This window comes from Ursus americanus, chromosome 1 (genome assembly GCF_024610735.1).
Source record: "Ursus americanus isolate L20-20 chromosome 1, mUrsAme1.1.p, whole genome shotgun sequence".
NCBI classification, from domain to species: Eukaryota; Metazoa; Chordata; class Mammalia; order Carnivora; family Ursidae; genus Ursus; species Ursus americanus.
The window spans coordinates 17,960,829-17,976,902 of NC_142127.1; the positions used below are offsets into that span (position 1 = coordinate 17,960,829).

At 37.6% G+C, this 16,074-nt stretch overlaps 1 protein-coding gene and 1 pseudogene across 3 annotated transcripts in view; one reads left to right on the forward strand and one right to left on the reverse strand.

The window, feature by feature from the left end:
• Positions 1 to 16,074, reverse strand: part of ZRANB3 (zinc finger RANBP2-type containing 3) — a 302,647-nt gene that overhangs the window by 265,983 nt on the left and 20,590 nt on the right. For 2 of the 3 annotated variants that reach the window (XM_045782977.2, XM_045782969.2), the window contains exon 2: positions 3,578 to 3,745. In XM_045782977.2, the coding sequence (XP_045638933.2) occupies positions 3,578 to 3,738 (161 nt within the window). In that variant the 5' untranslated portion in view covers positions 3,739 to 3,745. Of the gene's footprint in view, positions 1 to 3,577; positions 3,746 to 16,074 lie in introns of those variants that run through there. The other variant, XM_087858142.1, reaches the window with a different exon arrangement.
• Positions 5,264 to 5,537, forward strand: LOC123782722 (non-histone chromosomal protein HMG-17 pseudogene; annotated as a pseudogene).

Below are 16,074 nucleotides of genomic sequence, written 5' to 3' on the forward strand. Positions count from 1 at the left end.
CTTATCTAGAAAGATACACATAAAATTATATAATTTATGGCAAAGTTCTAACGTAGTAGGAAAAAGTTAGTCTTTCCAATAAATTGTGATGATCAGACACTGATAGACAAAAGTAAATAATACAATAATAAATATATAATCGACTCTGATCCCTACCTTATACCACATACAAAAATCAATTCTAAGTGGAATGTAGATCTGAATATAAAAAATAAAACAGGGACACCTGGATTGCTCAGTCCGTTAATTCGGCTCAGGTCATAATCACAGGGTCCTGGAATCAAGACCCACATTGGGATCCTTGCTCAGCAGGGAGTCTATTTCTCCCTCTACCTGCCACTCTCCCTACTTGGGCGCACGCGCGCTCTCTCTCTCCCTCTCTGACAAATAAATACATAAATAAAATCTTCAAAAAAAATTTTTAAATTAAAAATAAAACAATAAAGTTTTTAGAAGACAGAAAACTAACTTCACAACCTTGTAGTAGACAAAGGTTTGTAAAATCAGATGCAAAAAGTGCCAGCCACAAAATACAACACCAATAAAGGGTATTTAAGATAACATTAAAACTGAGAACTTGTGCTTATCAAGAATTCAGTAAGAGAGAGAAAAGGAAAACCGTAACCTGATAAATTTTATTTGCAACATATACATCTGACAAAAAATTCATATCCAAAATATAAATATGAAAAAATACTCCCAGAAAACGATTAGGAAAACAACCTGGTAGAAAAATAGAGAAGATATGAACAGGCACTTAATAATAAAGGACAATCGAATGGCTAATAAGCACACGAAAATGTGTTAAATTTCATTAGTTACCAGAAAAGTACAAATGAAAACCTAAATGGATATCACTATATACTTGCCAGAATACAAAATGAAATTAAAGATAGGCAATAAAAAGTGTTGGTGAAGATGTGATACAACCGGGACTCTTACACATTATTGATACAAGTAAAAATTGGTACACTTTGAAAACTGTCTGGCTGAGTTATGGGTTGAATTATGTCCCCACAAAACTCATATGTAAAAGTTCTAACACCCAGTGCCTCAGAATGCAACCTGATTTGGAAATAGAGTCAGTACAGATGTAATTAGTTAAAATTAGATTATTAGGGTGGGCCTTAAGCTAATAATGACTGGTGTCCTTAAAGAAAGGGAATAGACATGAACCGAGAGAAGATGATATGAAAAGACACTGGAAGAAGACAGTGTTCTACAAATCAAGGAAAGAGACCTGGAACAGACCCTTCCCTCACAACCTTAAGTGGGAATCAACTCTTTTTACACCTTGGTTTTGGACTTCTAGACTCCAGAAATGTGAGACAATAAATTTCTGTTAAGTCACCCAGTTGTGGTATTTCATTATGACAGCCCTGGCAAACTAATATAGGAAGTTATTTACTGTAATATATACATATCTTATAACTCAGCAAATATTCCTGTTATACACATGACAGAAATATATGTGTATGTATGTATATACCAAAGATTTGCATAAGAATGTTCATAGCATTATTATTTGTAAAAGCCCCAAACTGGTTTCATCAACAGTGAATGTATAGAAAAATTATGGTATTATATTTACACAGTGGAATTTTACATGAGAATGAACCGACTACAACCACATGCAACAGTAAGGAAGACTTTCACAAAGATGTTGAGCAAAAGAAGTCAGACACAAAAGATACATATAGATGATTACAATGATACAGTCGAACATATAAAAGTAATCTGTGGTTTGAGAAATTAGGATAAGTGGTTACCTTGGAGAGGAAGGAGGAAGTAGTGATCAGAAAGGGGCAAGAGAAAGGTTTCTGGGATGCTGGTAATGTACTATTTCTTGATCTTGGTGATGGCGGTACTGTAAAAGCTGTACACTTATAATCTGCATACTTTTTCCCATATATTTTATACATCATTTCAAAAAACTCTTTAAACACTGAATAGGTAAGTTAAACGGATTAGAATAACTGAATCATGACCTTTTATTTTTAAAAACAGATGTTTAAAAGTAGCTGTGTTGTAGCACAGATAGAGAAAATATAAGACATGTTAACGGAAGCATAGGATAGAGTGAAAAGGTCAAGTTTAAGTCTAATTGACATTACAGAAGAAATTAACAGAATGGGTGTGAATCAATATTTAAAGAGATAGGGGTGCCTCGGTGGCTCAGTTGGTTGAACGTCTGCCTTTCGCTCAGGTCATGATCTTGGGGTCCTGGGACGGAGCCTTGCGTTTGGGTCCTGAGCAGGGAGTCTGCTTCTCCCTGTCCTTCTGCCCATCCCCCTAACCACTCATGCTCTTGCTCTCAAATAAATAAAATCTTTTAAAATAATTTTTAAAAATAGATAATAGCTGAGAATTTTCCAGAATCAACACGACACAAATACCAGATTAAAAGATGCACAATAATCTCAAGGAGAATAAACAAAAAGAAAACTAGACTGAATAAATAATTTTGACACTGCAGAACTCCAAAGACCAAGAGGAAAATCTTAAAATCAGATACAGAAAAAGATCGGATCCAATCAGAAAAGACAGATCACTACAAAGGAATGAAAATCAGACTGATCACTTTTTTTTTTTTAATTTTCAAACTGACAGAAAATCCAAAGAGAATATACTACAGTGAACACTCTTATACCACTGACCAGATTCAGTGTTAACATTGTGACTGACTCACTCAAAGTTTATCTAAACATATAATGTCCTTTCCTTTTGGGAAAATATAGAAAGTAGGCTGGTATCACAACTCTTCATCCCAAATTCTTAATCATGCATTTTCCAAGAACAAGAACATTCGACTACAACATCATTACCTCACCCATGACAATTGACATTAATTCAATAACATCACTCTAAGAGAGTACAGATGAAATTTTCCTAGTTATCTATCCTAATATGTCCTCTAAAGCTTTTCTTTTAACTTATCCAGGATCTAATCGAGATTTATGTATCACTTTCAGATGTTTTAACTTTTTAGGTCTCTCAATTTAGGACATTCTCATCACTTCCCCTGGTTTTTCATGACACTGTATCATTTGAAGAGTTCAGGTCATGGTCCTAAAAAAAAATCCCACATTCTGAACTGGTTTGACGGTTTCCCCATTATCAACAGGACAAGTATTTCCAGGAAGAAATGCTGAATAACTCCTGTGCAGCACATTATGCCTAGAGCCGCCCCACCATCGGCTATACTAAATGAACATTTTGTAATTTTTCTCTTTGTAATCAGTAAGTCACCTGTAAAGTAAGTTTTTGAGACTCAAGAACACACTTTTTAATGGCAACTATGAAAGACGTAAGTCAATAGAATACAACCTTCCAAGTGCTAGGAAAAAAATGGCTATTAAAGTAGAGTTGTATTGTCAACTAAAATATTATTCAAGAATGAAGGCAAAATGAGATACATCCTCAAATTATCATTTCAAGATACAGTAAAAAAAATTAATGGGAAGACTACGTACACACACACAAAACTGGTTTGCACAAACATTTGTTTTCTTTTTTATATATATATACACACTCCAGAATTAAATATTTTTAGCATGTCTCGAAAAAAGTACTTTACCTGCCGTCTCTTCTGAGGGCAAAAGCAATGCCATCTTTCTGGAAAGGAAGCAGCTTTGCTCTTAGTTTGTCAGGCAAAAAATCCAACTCTTTACAAGACTCATTTGTCAAACAAGAAATCTGAGGTGTAAGAGACTTTTTTATCTTATGAACTTTAGGCATCCTGATCCTAAAAAAAAAATAACAAAAGGGGAGGGGTAGGGGAAATAGTTATTACTGAGTGTATTAGAGAATTAAACATAAATAATAAAACTAAAGTACTTACTAGCAGCCTTGATATACTATCTACACAGATATAAATTGGTTAAATCACAATCCAAAATGAGCTATTAAGAAAATTCAAAGCACTAAGTCCAAAAGCAATTACTTAGTGCACAATGTGGCAACTCAGCATCGTTCATTTCATTTGTATTTCAAATTGAGCCATAACATAACTGTAATCCTATTTTAAGCAATAAACGTTTTACTGAAAATTTATGAATCAGCCAGATTTTTAAAACTAAATAATTTTTAAAATAAGGAATGATTTGCTACAGAAAGAGGAATTCTTTTATAATTAATCCTTTTGTAGATGTACATTTTCATATCACACCAAAGTTTCTAAGAGTGGGATAAAACTACATTTTAAAAATTACAAAATACAAAGATATTAACTCCAAATTTATAATTAAATTAAAGCAACATTAAATGAGATTCATTTTTAAATATTAAAATGAACTCTTTTAAATCAAATGAATACACAGTATAAACTCTGCCTGACTAGCACGTCCTCACCACTGGGTTTCCACAAATGTCATTTTAATTTTCTATGTGAAAATTTTATATATTTGTAAATTCTCAGAGCTCTTCAAGAGAAGTCCTATTAAATTACTAACCTATAAAACTTCTTCAATAATACTTTGTATTTAGATTGCACCTTTTCATCTGTTTACATGTAATCTGACTTCATCTTTAAAACACATTTGCTTTTTTCTCAATTGCTCACAGACTTACAAAATTCTACCCTCCACCCCAAAAACAGTAATCAACCTCTGTATCCAATGTCTAAGAATCTCAAGAATTCAGGGAGTATTTGTTAATAACAAATAGATAGTACATGCCAGGATCTAGAGAAGCAAGGACCACACCCTCACAGAGCTTACATTCTTCAGGGAGAGACTAAAAATAAATAAATAAATAAATGATTAATTACAGTATAGTGTAAATATTATGAAGGAACTTAACAGCGTAATGACCAATTTAAGTAGGCTGACCAGGTAAGGACTCTCCTAGGTGATGCTCGTCCATAGTCTGAAAGGTGTGAAAGCCAACCAAGTTCAAAATTGAGAGAACAGCACTTAGGCAGACAGCATCAGCGATAAGTTTCCAAGCTGAGAAAGAGTTGAGTGATTTTTAGAAACAGAAAGGAGGCCAATGAGGCTGAACCAAGGGAAAGAATAGTATGAGATGAAGCTACTGAGATAAGCAAGAGTAAAATCATAGAAGGCCTTGATAAGAGCTTTGGATTCTATTTTAAAAATGAAGGGGAGCCAATGCAGCTCTGTCATCCAAAACACTATTAGCCAGAAGTGGCTAAGTTAAAAATTAAAACTTCAGGAATGATGTGAAGAAGAAGAGACGAGAATGAACTCTGGACAGCCAAAGCCCATGCTGATGTAACCCCGCGTCCAGTGCCACCATCTGCACCATGCGCAAGAGAAGGGCTGAAGTGGATGCTAAAAGAGATAAAGCCAAGGTGAAGAATGAGCTACAGAGAAGATCTGCAAAGTTATCTGCTAAACCTGCTCTTCTAAAGCCAGAGCCCAAGCCTAAAAAGGCCCCTGCAAAGAAGGGAGAGAAGGTACCCAACAGGAAAAAGGGGGAAACTGATGTTGGCAAAGATTGGGAATAACACTGCAGAAAACAGAAATGCCAAAACAGACCAGGCACAGAAAGCTGAAGGTGTTGAATATGCCCAGTGAAGTGTGTGCATTTTTGATAACCATGTACTTCTTGTGATTGTACAGTCTGAATACTATTTTTTATCAAGTTTTATAAAAATGCAGAATTTGTTTTAATTTTTTTTTTGCTATGTTGTTATTGTTAGCACACAGAACATTCCATTGTTGTTTGGGGGAAGGGCAAATATCACTAACAGAATATATCTGAAACTAGACTGATACGAGTGGAAAAACATCATTCCCTGCTAGTTTTGAGAATCTTCCTTTTGGTTCCCAGGAGGAGGGACTCCTTGATATTGACACACATTAGACACACATTAGCCACCTTGGCACAAATGCCTTGTGGTGTGGAAAAACTAAAATTCATTTTTTATGTCCTCTTCTCCCGGTCTGCCTTCAACATAGACTTAACTTCCTTAAACCCAGAGATCTGTTGTAACTTGACCCCAAGACATGGTTCCCAGTATATTTCAGGCAATCTGGACTTTACAGTGCCATCCCTCATGGAGATGGCATCCCTCAAAAGACCTCCTTTTTTAGCTTGTGGATCTTCAGATTGATAATTATGCCATCTTCATTTCCTGAAAGTCGGGGTCTGCTTGTGAAAACTTGTTGAATGATATGCTAAATGTGAAACGTCAACCCTCACTCTAAACTTTCCCTGTCCAAGGGATCAGATGACGAGTCCATCCCCTGGGTTTTATAGTGGCTTTCTGATTTTGGTAATCCATTGAAGAAGGGAGTATAAAAGTTGTGGAATATTGTTAATGACTATCTTCCCATGTCCTGCCTGAAATACCACGACTGTTTATGAAAAATATCTTAATAAAGCTAGATACAGTTTGGCTTGGAAAAAATAATAAATTAAAACTTCAGTTCCTCAATTGCATCAGCCATGATTCAAGTGTTCAGTGGCCACGTGTGGCTAGTGGCTATCATACTGAACAGTGAAGATATAGACCATTTCCATCTTCACTGAAAGCTGTATTAGACGGGACTTACTGGAGAGTTTTATGCAGGAGAGGGACACAATCTTATATTTTCAAAACTACCAGTAGAGGACAAAGCTATTAATAGAAAGATAGGGGATAAATATCCCTAGAGGACTTGGCCAGTCCATAAAGGCCCCACTGCATCTGTAGGCTACTGGATTTACAAATAACTTATGACAGGGGCACCTGGGTGGCTCAGTCGTTAAGCGTCTGCCTTCGGCTCAGGTCATGATCCCGGCGTTCTGGGCTCCAGCCCCGCATTGGGCTCCCCGCTCGGCAGGAAGCCTGCTTCTCCCTCTCCCACGCCCCCTGCTTGTGTTCCCTCTCTCACTGCCTCTCTCTCTGTCAAATAAATAAAATAAAATAAAATCTTAAAAAAAAAAAAAAAGGAAGAAGAAGAAATGACTTATGACAGACTCAGACATGTCTGATAAGGTCCTCATAAACACCAGTGAGTGGGCATCCCTTAACAACAACAACAAAACACTGAGTAAATAACAGAGAATGGTTCAAAAAGGATAAAGCATTAAAGCAAGAAACTTATTACCAGACTGTAACAGACAAGGCAAGAATCATCTTTGGCCCTAGAACTGGTGAGATTCAGGAAATGAATCAGAGGTAAAGCAAACAGAACTTGCTGAATGGAGGGTATGTGGAGAATGAGGGACACGTGAACTCAAGATGTACATTTAGAATGATGGAATTGATGCAAATTTATTGAAATAGTAAAGACTAAGGAAGAAACGGATTGGGGAGAAAAAAATCAATACATCTTTTAGAAATATATAAACCTTGAGATCGTTGTAAGTTATGGAGTGGAAATGTCTAACAGATTTGGAAATACATGAGTCTGGAACCCTAGGGAGAGAACAAGGCTGGATACATGTATTTCGGAGCTGACACAGGATAGTCTATCTACATTATTCTTTGAGGCCACCAAACATCTGGGACTCCTGCTATGTTTAGGAATTTCCTCACATTACAACTCTTAGTAGGAGTCAGATACCACGTCCCAGTAGAAAAGCTGGAAATAGCAAATTCTTGCTTTCGCAGCCTGCCTTACAGAAATTGGATTTGCTAATCAGATATACCCATTCCAGATTTTAATCCAGAAAGTCGAAACTCAAAGAAGCAGAGAATAAGTGAAACTCATTCTGGCAAGGATAGCAGCAGCAGAAAGTGCCATATCCACTTTCTAGGGTTTCAGAAGCACTTTGGAGGGTCAACGGTACAAGGAGTACCTCATACCATCAGTTTAGGGTAGAACACTGGCAGGAAGCTCAGAAAAAAAATGCAAAAACCATTTTACTGTCTATTATCTTTGCTTTTTTTGCATTGTAAAAAATTTTAACGAACACTGAGAAAAAAAATTATCTGCTAAATTGAGGTCATACTGCAACTTATCTGATTTATTTTAGTAAGACTGAATCAGGCACTATATTTGTAAAAATAAACAATGACACTAAAGCCACCTTAATAAAATAATCGTTTTAAGAGAGTCACAAATAAGAGAAAAAGTAAAGATGAAGATAAAATAAGTATAAAATCATATAAAAATGTTCAGAAAACTCTCAATTGAATTAAAATGATGAAAAATTGCTTCATTGATGATTCAAATAGGTATTTGGAGACATAAAGAACTTAAAAATAAGTAGTGGTACAATTAATAACACATGGATATTTCAGTTAATATTCAAAAAAATAATTTTAAAATAATCTAAAAATTATAATAAAAATACCTCATTTAGGTCAGCCACACAGGTTCATCTGCTGCAAAAGGTCAGTTGTAACCAACATTGTGTGAATAACAGAAGAATCAGGCTTCATCTTCTAACTTATCAAGGAACTAATACTAACAATGAATGTGCATGTCTATCTAATCATGAAAACTGTAAAGAATTTAGTTCAGAAATTTAGGAAAAAGTTTTATTCATCATATACGTACAAGTTTATTTTTTAGTAAGGTCAGGGGGACTGTTAAGATGGAACCAGCAATATTTACCTTTAAATACCAAGTTATTAAAATTTTCAAAACTAAAATCATTGGCTAGGGAAATATGAAAGCAAAATCTAGCAGATCCCATTTTCTAAGCAATTCTCCTGATAAACAACACTTGAGAAGTGAATAAAGGGAAGTTTTCATTTTCAATATTTTATTTAAGATCAAGATGGCATTTTTATAATCATTTGGGAACAAGATAAACTCAAATGGAATTTACTGATACATTCCTAAATAAATATTAGAATTGTGTTGAGGAGAATTAGCTATTGTTGAAATATAGTACTAGTAATTATAATTTATTTGGAAATAAAAACCAAATGGCTGCTCAGAGAAATTATGGATTTTGGGGAGATGATTTTGTTACTTTTATTTTTTTAATTAAGAATTTGTTAAATGAGGGGCACCTGGGTGGCTCAGCCGTTAAGCCTCTGCCTTTGGCTCAGGTCATGATCCCCGCGTTCTGGGATGGAGCCTCGCATCGGGCTCCCTGCTCAGTGGGAAGCCTGCTTCTCCCTCTCCCACTCCCCCTGCTTGTGTTCCCTCTCTAACTGCCTCTCTCTCTGTCAAATAAATAAATAAAATCTTAAAAAAAAAAAAGAATTTGTTAAATGAGGGATGTCTGGCTGGCTCAGTTAGTAGAGCATGCAATTCTTGGTCGGAGGGTTGTAATTTCAAGCCCCAAGCTGGGTGTACAGATTACTTAAAAATAAAATAAAATTTTAAAAAACCAATTTGTTGGATGAAAGAAGCAGTAGATATAGACAAAGAAAATATTAGTGAAAAGAAGAGACATTAAATAGAAATGGAGTAAAATTCCAATTTAAAGAAACAGATTATCATACTGGATTTAAAAATCAGTATCTATATGCTGCTTTAAAAAGACAAATCTTAAACCGAACATGTATAAACACTGAATGGAAAAGAATGAAAAAAGACATATTATGCATACCAAAATAGAGCTGGTATAGTTTTATTAACATAAGGCAACAAATACCGGCTAAAAGGCATTATTAGAAATAAAGGGTATTTAATAATGATAAAAAGTTTAATTTACTAGAAACATAAGCATTGCCTTAAAATATATAAAAATATAAGGCAAATATACAAAAACAAAAGGAAAATTTGAGAAAGGAGAATAGCCAAATCTATAATTATAGTGTAAGATTTTAATACATTTATTTCAGTAATTGATTATATAAGCAGATTAAAAATATAAAAGGATATGGAAGATTTGAAGAACACAACAAACAAACTTGAGCCATTTAGTGAGTGACAGATGTACTCCTTTCAAGCCCATTCTATGAAGCCAGCCTAAACTTGATTGTAGAGGCTGTTTTCTGTTTTGTTTTTTTTAAGATTTTATTTATCTGTTTGTCAGAGAGAGAGAAAGAGAGAGAGAAAGAGAGAGCACAAGCAGGATGAGCAGCAGGCAGAGGGGGAAGCAAGTTCCCTGCTGAGCAAGGAGCCCAGCGTGGGTCTTGATCTCAGGACCCTGGGATCATGACCTGAGCCAAAGGCAGATATTTAACAGACGAAGCCATCCAGATGTCCCATGGAGGCTGCTTTTAGACAACAGTCTTGAGCAATGAAATGCAGAGCAAGGTGAAAGGGCCCACAGAGATCACCCAGCTGAATTAGACAAGCCCATCAGGCAACAGACCTCAAAATATCCATAAGCCCTAACTGACCAATGGACTACACACAAACAGGCGCAGTTACTAAAAAAGGGAAAATTTCATATATCCCAATACCTCGTAACCTTCCCCCTTTAAAAATAGTCCCCAACCACTGCCTCGTTGCAGATAGTCTCTCCTCTGCTGTCCTTCCCCCTGCTCCCTGGTGGTGTACTCAATAAATTTCTATCTCCTTTGTTCTGCCTCAGGTGAATTGCTTCACCACTCACACCAACAGCCTCCACCCAGTTGTCACCCCACATTTGAGGGCCCCCATCAGGTTGGGAGAAACACATTGATCTGACAAACACAATACAAACAAATATATTTGTATAGATATAGATATAGATACACACACACACACACACACACACACGCCATTTTTTCATATTCATGGGTAAACAAAATATTAGCAAACCAAAGAAAGCAATAAACTAAAAGCCTAAAATATCAAGACATGGAAAATGGGCTTATTTGAGAGGAAATAAATAAAATGAAATGAAATGAAATGAAATGAAATGAAATAAAATAAAATAAAATAAAATAAAATAAAATGGGCTTATTTTAGGAATGCAAGCCTGGTTGAACTTTCAGAACACAATCAAACCCAACATAATCTTGAAAATGAACAAACTTGGAGAGTTAATACTTCCTGGTTGTAAAACTTAGCACAAAGCTACCTAAGACAGTGTAGTACCAGCATGATGATAGACAGATCAAAGGGATAGATTTTAGAGTCCAGAAATATACTCTTACATTTATGGTTAGTTGATTTTTCAGAGGGGTACCAAAATAATTCAACAGGAAAAGAACAGTCTTTGTAAGAAATAGCACTAGAACAACTAGATATCCAGATATAAAAGAATGAACCTGGACCCCTAACTCACACCATACATAAAAATTAACTCAAAATGGATCAAAGACTAAAATGTACACAAAATGGAAAAACTCTATAAAAAAAGCAAATGAGTAAATCTTCATGAGCTTGGGTTATGCAATGGTTTCTTAGATACAACGCCAAAACTAAAAGGAACAAAAACAAAATAGATAAATTGGACTTCACCAAAATTAAAAACGTTACAGCTACAAATAATACCATCAAGAAAAATAAGACAGAAGTCGCCTGGGGTGGCGTTCTGTCGCATGCCTGCAGCTTCACGTTCTTATGCCTGTTGCCATAGTTCAGGTGGCACAATGAATGTGTTCAACAGGAGGAAATTAACCCTACAAGTAAACCAGCAACTTCTACTTAGCAAACCTGCCAATGTTAGAAGTATCAGCTATAGCACGGAACACCGGATTCCCGGTGCGCTCACTGGATCCAGACTGAGACCGGGAGGTTCCGGGAGCGCGCGCGTGGCAGCTGGTGGCTGGCGGCGTTAGAAACACAAAGGACAGAGACACGCCGGCCCTGGAAGTGAGGGCTGGGACGCCGGGTGTGGGGCTCACATCCCGGGACGCTGCAGGGTTGAGCAGCACCAACAGTAACAGAGTAAAAGTGGCCAGAACATTAGTAGAGAACGGGCCGCAATCCTTCTGTTCTGTGACAGAGGCTGAAATTCGGCCGCTGCTGCTCTGACTCTCAGAAGAGGCACAGCAGACCCCCAGGGAAAGCCGCCAGAGAACAAAAGCCTGGAAATACCGGCTCAGGGAGTGCCCATCCCCATCCCCCCTCGCAGGGGACGCCGAGACTCTACCCAAACAGGGCTGCCTGAGTATCGGCGCGGCAGGCCCCTCCCCCAGAAGGCAGGCTGAAAAATCAAGAAGCCCACAACCCGGGCGCCTGGGTGGCGCAGTCATTGAGCGCCTGCCTTCGGCTTAGGGCGTGATCCCGGCGTTCCGGAAAGGAGTCCCTCGTCGGGCTCCTCCGCTGGGAGCCTGCTTCTTCCTCTCCCACTCCCCTGCTTCTGTTCCCTCTCTCGCTGGTTGGCTGCCACATAAATAAATAAATAAAATCTTTAAAGAAGAAGCCCACATCCCTAAGATCCCTATAAAACAAGGGGCACGGCCTGGGACCCAGTCAATAATTTGGGCTCTGGACAACCCCGCAACCTCTCCTCATCAGAATGACAAGAAGGAGAAGCCCCCCCCCCCCAGCAAAGAAAAGACAGTGAGCCTGTGGCCTCTGCCACAGAAATAATGGATATGGATGTAACCAAATATCAGAAATGGAATTCAGAGTAACAATGGTCAAAATGATGAGTAGAATTGAAAAAACTATTAACGAAAAGGTTACTGAGAATATAGAATCCCTAAGGACAGAAATGAGAGCGAATCTGACAGAAATTAAAAATTCTATGAGCCAAATGCAGGCAAAACTAGAGGCTCTGACGGCCAGGGTCACCGAAGCAGAGGAACAGGTTAGTGAATTGGAGGATGGGTTAATAGAGGAAAAAATGAAAATACAAGATGGTCTTAAAAAAATCCACGCCCACGAATGTAGATTACAGGAGATTACTGACTCAGTGAAACGATCCAATGTTAGAATCATCAGCATCCCCGAGGGGGTGGAGAAAAACAGAGGTCTAGAAGAGATATTTGAACAAATTGTAGCTGAAAACTTCCCTAATCTAGCGAGGGAAACAAACATTCGTGTCCAAGAGGCAGAGAGGACCCCTCCCAAGCTCAACCACGACAAACCTATGCCACGTCACGTCATAGTGCATTTCGCAAATATTAGATCCAAGGATACAGTATTGAAAGCGGCCAGGGCAAAGAAATTTCTCACGTAGCAAGGCAAAGGCATCAGAATTACGTCAGACCTGTCTACACAGACCTGGAATGAGAGAAAGGGTTGGGGGAGCATATTTAAAGCTCTTTCAGAGAAAAACATGCAACCAAGAATCCTTTATCCAGCAAGGCTGTCATTCAGAATTGACGGAGAAATAAAGACATTTCAGAATCGCCAGTCACTAACCAATTTCGTAACCACGAAACCAGCCCTACAGGAGATATTACGGGGGGGTTTCTATAAAAGTAAAAAGGCCCCAAGAGTGATACAGAACAGAAAGTCACAGCCAATACAAACAAAGACTTTACTGGCAACATGGCATCATTAAAATCATATCTCTCAGTACTCAGACTTAATGTTAATGGCTTAAATTCTCCCATAAACGCCACAGGGTTGCAGCTTGGATAAAAAGAAATGACCCATCCATTTGCTGTCTACAAGAGACTCATTTCGAAACCAAAGATGCATTCAGACTGAGAGTAAGGGGATGGAGTACCATCTTTCACGCAAATGGACCTCAAAAGAAAGCTGGGGTAGCAATTCTCATATCAGATAAATTGGATTTTAAACTAAAGACTATAGTTAGAGACGCAGAAGGGCACTATATTATTCTTAAAGGAAGTATTCAACAAGTGGATATGACAATTATAAATATATATGCCCGGGGCAGCAGCAAGATACACAAGCCAACTCTTAACCAGAATAAAGAGACATATAGATAAAAATACATTAATAGTAGGGGACCTCAACACTCCACTATCATAAATAGACAGAACACCCTGGCAAAGACTAAGCAAAGAATCAAAGGCTTTCAATGCCATACTCGACGAGTTGGATCTCATAGATATATATAGAACACTACACCCCAGAACCAAATATACTCATTCTATTCTAATGCACATGGAACATTCTCAAGAATAGACCATGTTCTGGGACACAAAACAGGTCTCAACCGATACCAAAAGATTGAAATTATTCCCTGCATATTCTCAGACCACAACGCTCTGAAATTGGAGCTCAACCACAAGGAAAAATTTGGAAGAAACTCAAACACTTGGAGACTAAGAACCATCCTGCTCAGGAATGACTCAATAAACCAGGAAATCAAAAATCAAATTAAACAATTTATGGAGACCAATGAGAATGAAAATACAACAGTCCAAAACCTATGGGATACTGCAAAGGCAGTCCTAAGGGGGAAATACATAGCCATCCAAGCCTCACTCAAAAGAATAGAAAAATCTAAAATGCAGTTTTTAAATTCTCACCTCAAGAAGCTGGAACAGCAACAGAGGGACAGGCCTAATCCACGCACGAGGAAGCAGTTGACCAAAATTAGAGCTGAAATCAATCAAGCAGAAACCAGAAGTACAGTAGACCAGATCAACAGGACTAGAAGCTGGTTCTTTGAGAGAATCAATAAAATTGACAGACCACTGGCAACACTTACCCAAAAGAAAAGAGAAAGGACCCAGATTATTAAAATTATGAATGAAAAAGGAGAGGTCACGACGAACACCATTGAAATTGGAAGGATTATTAGAAATTTTTATCAACAGCTATATGCCAATAAACTAAGCAATCTGGAAGAGATGGAATCCTTCCTGGAAACCTATAAACTACCAAGATTGAAACAGGAAGAAATTGATTTCTTAAACAGGCCAATTAATTATGAAGAAATTGAGTCAGTGATAAACAACCTTCCAAATAACAAAACTCCAGGCCTGGACGGTTTTCCTGGGGAATTCTACCAAACATTCAAAGAAGAAATAATACCTATTCTCCTAAAGCTATTTCAAAAAATAGAAACAGAAGGAAAGCTACCAAACTCATTCTATGAGGCCAATATTACCTTGATCCCCAAACCAGGCAAAGACCCCCTCAAAAAGGAGAATTACAGACCGATCTCCCTAATGAATATCGACGCCAAAATCCTCAACAAGATACTTGCTAATAGAATCCAACAGTACATTAAAAGGATTATCCATCACGATCAAGTGGGATTCATACCTGGGATGCAAGCGTGGTTCAATATTCGCAAATCAATCAGCGTGATACATCATATCAACAAGAAAAGACTCAGGAACCATATGATCCTCTCAATCGATGCCGAAAAAGCATTTGACAAAATACAGCATCCTTTCCTGATTAAAACCCTTCAGAGTATAGGAATAGAGGGTACATTTCTCAATCTCATAAAAGCCATCTATGAAAAGCCTACTGCAAATATTATTCTCAATGGGGAAAAGCTGGAAGCCTTTCCCTTAAGATCAGGAACTCGACAAGGATGCCCACTCTCGCCACTATTATTCAACATAGTACTAGAAGTCCTTGCAACAGCAATCAGACGACAAAAAGGGATCAAAGGTATTCAAATCGGCAAAGAAGAAGTCAAAATGTCTCTCTTCGCAGATGACATGATACTCTATATGGAAAACCCAAAAGAAGCCACTCCCAAACTATTAGAAGTTATAGAGCAATTCAGTAACGTGGCGGGATACAAAATCAATGCTCAGAAATCAGTTGCATTTCTATACAAGAATAACGAGACCGAAGAAAGAGAAATTAGGGAATCCATCCCATTTACAATAGCACCAAAAACCATATGTTACCTTGGAATTAACTTAACCAGAGATGTAAAGGACCTATATTCTAGAAACTATAAATCACTCTTGAAAGACATTGAGGAAGACATAAAAAGATGGAAAGATATTCCATGCTCATGGATCGGAAGAATTAACATAGTTAAAATGTCCATGCTACCCAGAGCAATCTACACTTTCAATACTATCCCGATCAAAATACCGAGGACATTTTCCAAAGAACTGGAACAAATAGTCCTTAAATTTGTATGGAAACAGAAAAGGCCCCGAATCTCCAAGGAACTGTTGAAAAGGAAAAACAAAGCTGGGGGCATCACAATGCCGGATTTCGAGCTGTACTACAAAGCTGTGATCACAAAGACAGCATGGTACTGGCACAAAAACAGACACATAGACCAATGGAACAGAATAAGAGCCCAGAAATGGACCCTCGGCTTTTTGGGCAACTAATATTTGATAAAGCAGGAAAAAACATCTGGTGGGAAAAAGACAGTCTCTTCAATAAATGGTGCTGGGAAAATTGGACAGCTACATGCAAAAGAATGAAACTTGACCAC